The sequence below is a fragment of the Juglans regia genome, chromosome 14, assembly GCF_001411555.2.
Source record: "Juglans regia cultivar Chandler chromosome 14, Walnut 2.0, whole genome shotgun sequence".
In the NCBI taxonomy this organism is placed as follows: Eukaryota; Viridiplantae; Streptophyta; class Magnoliopsida; order Fagales; family Juglandaceae; genus Juglans; species Juglans regia.
In genome coordinates this window covers 27,237,087-27,244,433 of record NC_049914.1, presented here as the reverse complement: position 1 = coordinate 27,244,433, position 7,347 = coordinate 27,237,087, and the positions used below count along the sequence as shown (strand labels likewise).

At 33.8% G+C, this 7,347-nt stretch overlaps 1 protein-coding gene across 1 annotated transcript; it reads left to right on the top strand.

The window, feature by feature from the left end:
• Positions 1 to 281: 281 nt before the first annotated feature.
• Positions 282 to 3,618, top strand: LOC108996118 (wall-associated receptor kinase-like 22). Its single transcript, XM_018971888.2, has 3 exons — positions 282 to 559; positions 1,490 to 1,624; positions 2,342 to 3,618. The coding sequence occupies exons 1-3, from the start codon at positions 349 to 351 to the stop codon at positions 3,529 to 3,531; spliced, it is 1,536 nt and encodes a 511-aa protein (XP_018827433.2). The 5' UTR covers positions 282 to 348; the 3' UTR covers positions 3,532 to 3,618.
• The last annotated feature ends 3,729 nt before the right edge of the window (positions 3,619 to 7,347 follow it).

The window sequence follows — 7,347 nt, the reverse complement described above, 5'->3', positions numbered from 1 at the left end:
GCAATTCAATATTCTCCTTTGTCTTATTTCTTAACACCTTTTGTCTTCTCCAGTGATGACAACTCTTTCGTTGCCATGGGTTGCAACAACGCTGCCTCAATATGGTCCAACGATGGGAAAGTCTCAATTGGTGCAGTGTGCCAGTCCGCTTGCGATCACAAAACAATATCATCAACAAATGGAAAAAGTTGCCAGGACAATATTGACTGCTGCCAAACCTCAATCCCCAAAGACATCCAAGCATTCACTGCAAAAATGGAGCCAAGATCATATGATTCCGAGAAGGTAGTCGGAGAATGCAGGTATGCATTCTTGGTAGAACGACAGTGGTTTGAGAACAATTTCGAAATGCCAAATCCAAATATATCACTTCCAGTGGTATTGGATTGGGTGATTGATAGTACTACCAAAAATTTGCTTTCAGTAGATCCGGACTCGCCACCAAGTAGCTGTGCCTTCGGTGGTTATTCTTCTTTTGATTGGGGCTTTACCTACATTTCCAGATGTAGGTGCAATAGTGGCTTCCATGGAAATCCCTATGTTCTTGATGGATGTCAAGGTAAACCTGTCCCATCTATAATGCCTATTTACTATTTTTAATTTCTTTTGTTAAATCGACTGTTAATTATATTTAACATATAAATTATATTTTCATCTAATTCAAAAATTATTGGCTTTTGTTCATGATGAAACTAAAAAAATTATTGGTTTTAAAATATATGTTTGTTTACATTTAGAGCTTTGCTACTTATTATTAATATATCTTCACATATCATATTTATTTTTATTTTTAAATTTATTTTTCTTTTATTCTTTCAAAATTAACTAATTGAATTTTTTTACTTATCGTCCACATAATATATATTTAACAAGAGAAAAAATAAAATAAAATAAAAATTATAAGTAATATGTGATGTAAATGTTATTAATTGAATTTTTCTTATAAATATTTATAATGCCTACCATGAGTTCTAAAGAGCTGTAGTATTGACGCGTGTATTGGTTCGTGTATATATATTGATGCGTCTATACAAATCGTATCAGTCGCACCCCTGGCCCAAGGGCCCCTCCCTCTTTATTTAGATTTTTTTTTTTAAATTCAAATTATTGATCTATCTATATAGATATATATTTATGTGTGTTCTAATTTGCATTTTTACCTCTCTTACTTAGAAAATACAATTTGTACTTTTATTATAGAAAAATATTCTAGTCATAAAAAATTTATATAAAAATAAATTTATAAATTTACGTGACCTGATGTGATACATCAAATTATAAGATATCTTTTATTATAAATTAGATCTAACGGATTACGTAAAGTCACGTCAATTTATAAATTAATTTATGTGTAATCTAGTTGTATCTATAGTAAGTCTCTTGACTATATATAGATATTGTTGATAGTAGTCATGTAAATATATTTTTTGGTTTTAACACACACATATATATTCCATACTACTAATTGTGTTTATAATTCCAATATCAGATATTGATGAATGTGCAAACTCAACTAATAATGACTATTGTGGTGATGAAACACGTTGTGAAAATACTTTGGGGTCTTATAACTGTATCCCAATCCCAGCTCGTAGGAGTGCCAAGCTTGCCATCATTATTATAGGTATCTCTCTCTCTCTCTCTCTCTCTCTCTCTCTCTCTCTCTCTCTCTCTCTCTCTCTCTCTCTCTCTCTCTCTCTCTCTCTCTCTCTCTCTCTCTCTTTCTCTCGTTATAATTGTGACTGCCTTGTTGATAAATTAAAAGTTAACCTTAAACCTAACTTACTGAGTTTTTTAAGCTCAGTACCGTGCACGCGCGATGGCATAAATTTAATTATGCAACTCACAAATTATATATATATAAATATTCCAAAAATACACATACATGATCAGTAACATATTCAATCCGAGATTAATACAAATATATAATCATGTAGATCACATGATTACTACTAATTAATTAGGTCTAACATCAAACAGATCAATTTTATTTATGAACTAAAGTTGGTTGATTCATGTTGGTTTTATACCACGGCTGTTTGCAGCATGAACTGCGCAGTAATCAGCAATATCGAACCACTAGCTAGCTTCTGATCCGAAGTGTCACCCAACAAAGAAACCAGGATCACAGCTTCCATCTTCCAATTCAACTAATTCTACTCAAATTAATCTAAAAAAAAATTTAAAAAAAAAATCATATAATGATCAAGCTGTGATTAGGAAAGACGTCTGAATCATATAACAATTAGAAAATAATGTCTCTTTTTTTTTAGAATATAACGTTTTCTCCCATTTTCATCGAGTGTATTAATCTTTTTCACTATTTCATTGAGTTGAGCAGGAATTAGTCTTGGGCTAGTAGTAATACTTATTGGAGGATGGTTGTCCTACAAAGCAGTAAATAAAAGAAAGTTGATTATGCAGAAAGAGAAGTTCTTTAAACGGAATGGTGGACTATTGTTACAACAACAATTATCTTCCAACGAAATCAATGTTCAAACCACTAAATTGTTTGATTCAAAAGAGTTGGAGAAGGCCACGGACCGGTTTAATGTAAACAGAATGCTTGGCCAGGGAGGACAAGGTACGGTTTACAAAGGAATGCTACCAGATGGAAGCATTGTTGCAATAAAAAAGTCTAAGATAATTGATAAACGACAGCTAGAAGAATTCATTAATGAAGTTGTTATTCTTTCACGAATTAACCACATGAACGTGGTTAAATTACTTGGTTGCTGTTTGGAGACAGAAGTTCCTCTACTCGTTTATGAATTTATTCCTAATGGAACTCTATCCCAATATCTCAATAACCAAAACGAAGAATTTCCCCCAACATGGGATATGCGCTTGCAAATTGCCGTAGATATCGCCGGAGCTCTCTTCTACTTGCACTCAGCAGCTTCTTCACCCATTTACCATCGAGACATCAAGTCTACAAACATACTTTTAGATGAAAAGTACAGAGTTAAAGTAGCAGACTTTGGAACTTCAAGATCTATTGCAATTGATCAAACCCATTTGACCACACAAGTAAAAGGTACTTTTGGATACTTGGATCCTGAGTATTTTCAAACTAGTCGGTTTACAGAAAAAAGTGATGTTTATAGTTTTGGGGTTGTCCTCGTTGAGCTATTAACTGGAGAAAAAGCAATCTCTTCAATAAGAACAGAAGATGACAAAGGTTTAGCCTCATATTTCATTCATTCCATGGAAGAAAACAATTTGTTTGGTATTCTTGATGATCGAGTTTTGAAAGAAGGTGAAAAAGAGGTCATTGTGGTTGCGAATCTTGCAAAAAGGTGCTTGAACTTGAGCGGGAAAAAACGACCTACGATGAAAGAAGTTTCAATGGAGTTGGTGGCTGTTCAAACATTGAGAAAAGGCACTTCTAACCTTGATCAGCAAAAATATGAAGAGGTTGAATATGTTAGAACTGAAATGTACGAGCAATGGGTTGGTTCTACATCAACAACGTTAACATCATGTGTGGATGGTGGTGATCACGGCCATCTTTTCACAATTTCTTCTTAATCGAGGTACAGAAAACACTTGTGTTGTAATTCTATATATGTATATATTTTCATCTTGTAGGGTGCATGGCTTTCTTTTTCTAGTGTAGGTGAGTACTGTCGTTTGAGAATTGCTATCCATTGAAGACAAGTTGTGAATTGTATTTTCTGGAAAATCATGTTAGGTATCGCACTATAATCCTGCTTCCATCGATTGCAGTACTCTGATGTGCATGGTGTGTGTTTGTATTACCTATCAACCAGTACTAGATCGTCCAGCCATATTTAGTTTTTTGTTATAAAAAATTCAAGGGTTGATGGATAGCAATTTCTTGTTATCCTTCTATTTAAGAGTTGATTGATGAGTAATTATCTTCAAATCACTATTTATACTCTAGCAGTGCTAATTAATTATCAAGCATAATGTGCAATGTTAGAATATATATCGATCTTACCCTTTCGGAGTAGGAGATGGAAATTGTCACATTGACGATTGCTTTGCAATATAGATTGCAGTAGGTTTTTAGGCTCTTCAAAACATTTCTTCAAGGGTTAAACCTGGAGATGTTGGACATTTCAATATTAGAAGGCACAGATGTTCTCATGCAACTAGGGTTGTTTGGTGGGCTCCCGCATCCGGCCCAACCGCTTGTCCCCTCATGGGCCTAGGTAGGCAATTTGCCCTGTCCAAACTGACAAGCGAGCGGTCTTTTTAATAGAAAGGATATTCCAATGTGAAGGTAGATAACGATCCCAAATTTTGTGACACAAGTAGCAAATTTATAAATGCAAGTATGCATCCTTGATTAAATAAACAGAAGTGATGGTTTGAGACCCATTTTAGGATGCCAAACACAAACTCCAGTACTAGTAAATGTTGGTAGGATGTGATTTGGCTTTGGTCATCTTTCATCTTTTTGACATGCATGGATCCTCTTTGTTCATCTGGTACTACCCATAGGAAAAAGAGAGCTAGCATGATGGGATTTGCAAACGCAATCGAATGGCTTATTTTATAATGAATGAGGGAATCTGAAACGGTTTTGTGGAGGTGATAGCTAGCGCACAATCAAATAGAGAAGCTTCATACATAGATTGGGTTCTTCAATTTATCAGAATGGTGTTTCTTTTTCATTTATAGGAGTGTGCTCATGAGTCTAGGAGGGTTAGTTGAGTCAGTAGAGTTGCGCCAGAGGTCCTTACTAGTAAGATCTTTGGGATTACGAGGCTTGACTTTGTTTATGGCAGGATTGATCCTTTTTCAGAATATTCAACATCATGTAGATAGATTTTACTCTTTTTTAACTCAAATGATCTTGCTGCATTCTCAAAAGGCCATTACGTCTGTGAATCTTTCCCACCTCATTGTGACAAATCAATAGAGGCCACTACATGACATGGTTTAGTCGATCAATTTCTTTCCTTTGGCAATTTCTTCAGCCTCTTAGGCAACTTCCATATAAACACACGAGGACTTAGGCCAGCTTGCAGCTTCACATACAAATAATGCTCCAGAAAACTCAAATATTGTGGTGAAGTTAGCAAGAAGTCCTCTTGTCTTCTCCAGTAGTGAAATATAACTATTTTGTTGCCATGGGTTGCAACAACTCTGCATCAATGTTGTTGGGAGATGAGAAAGCTATCTCAATTGGTGCAGTGTGCCAATCCCCCTATGATCACAAAAATAGATCAATAAAGCTGATCAACTAGTTTCAAGGACACTGACTAGTACTGCCAAACCTTAATCTCCTAGTATCATATGCATTCATACACTACAAAAATAGAGCCAAGAGATCATTCTGGGGATATATTCGCTGACGGAGAATGCAAGTATGCATTCTTCATATATCGGTGGTGGTTTGAGAGCAAATTCAACCCAAATATATCATTTTCAGTGGTATTAAATTGGATTGGGGGATTCATCTATCGTGCTTCAAAAAATTCACTTCCAATACATACCTCGATGATAAATGATTTGACATTAGTGCTAGTTTTCTGTGGCAGCAACGATTATCCTTATAAGTAATACTAAATATAGTCATAGATTAGGCAGACGTTGCTTAATCTTTTTCAAAAAGAGTGAGATCTATCATTAAAAAATTTATAGTAAACAAAAATTGATCCTCCATGATTGCAAATATCATTTTCCTACCTTTTAATTAAGATGCTCAGCACAGCCAGGTTGAGTCACCATTGTATATATATGTTTGTTTATATATAAGCTCCGTTTGGATTGAGAAATTATCTCAACTCATCTCATCTCATCTCATCTCATCATTATAATTTTCTCAAATTTCCACAAAAAATACAATAAACAATTCAATTTTTTCAAATCTAAAAATAATAATAATATTAAACAGTAATATTCTAATAATATTTTATTCAATTTTTAAAAAGTTTATCTAAAATTATCTCAAATCAGCTTACTATCCAAACAGAGGCTTCAAAGTTCCAGCCCAATTCTAGAGAGCTGTAGGATTGATGTGTGTATAGGTCGTGGGTTAGTCGCACCTCGATCTGGCCCAAGGGCCCCTCCCCCTTTATTTAGATTTAAAAAATAAATAAAAATAATTTTATATATATAATCCAAAGCGCTTTCTTGAGAAAAAAATGAAAATAACTCAATGGTGAAATTAACTGTTTTTGGATGAATGTTTATAGATATTTATGTGTGTGTTCTATTTTTCATTTTTATCTCTCTTCCTCTTCCTTTCTTCTGCAACTGCAAGTATGTCTTCTTATTTCAGTTGGTAGTTTCAAAACAGCTCAAGGACTTTTAGGATTATAACTAGTGTGGATAGCATGCACGTCATGTCTTGTTGGATTAAAAGTTCATTTTAAAAAATTAGCAACCACTTTGGTCATATTATAAACACAAACTGCATGATGGACCAATTCAATCAAACAAAACAGCAAATTTTTTACTAGCAAAGAGAAATTGGAAATCATTTGTCTCATTTACTATGGGTATAATAAGTAAAAATTGCCCCATGAGATTTCAAAGATACTGTTCTTTTGTCTGATAACTAAGACATACATGTACAAGAACCCCAATTATCCAGCACTTTCAAAATAATTATTTTATTATCAAATTGGTATGTAAAACACATCATTGATTCATCCATATAACTTAAATTGTAATATTTGATTTGTAACATTCAAATTTTAAAATTTATATTTCAAATCAAATTATATCATGTTAGCACTTTATTAAATATTCTCTACACACCAACTTAGGAATAGAATTTTTCTTTTAAAAATCTCAAAAAGTCTTTTATTATCTCGTGCCCTTAGAATAAGTTCTTCAAACGAAATGGTGGACCATTATTACAACAACAATTATCTTCAAGTGAAGTGATCAATGTTCAGACCACCAAATTGTTTAGTTCGAAGGAGTTGGAGGAGGCTACTGACCGATTTAATGTAAATAGAATACTTGGCCAAGGAGAACAAGGCACTGTTTACAAAGGCATGTTAAAAAATGGAATGATTGCTGTGAAAAAGTCCAATGTGATTAATGAAAGAAACTTGAATAATATTTCATTAATGCAGTTGTCATTCTTTTCCAAATTAGTCATAGAAATGTGGTTAAATTACTTGGTTGTTGTTTGGAGACAGAAGTTTCTTCACTAGTATATGAATTCATTTGAAATGAAACTCTTTTCCAATATTTCAATGATCCAAATGAAGAGTTCCCACTAACCTGAGATCGAGATGCGGTTACGAATTGCCACAGAAGTTGCAGGAGCTCTCTTCTATTTACATTTAGCACCTTTATTACCCATATACCATTGGGACATTAAGAAAATACAAAGCAAAAGTAGCAAACTTTTGGACA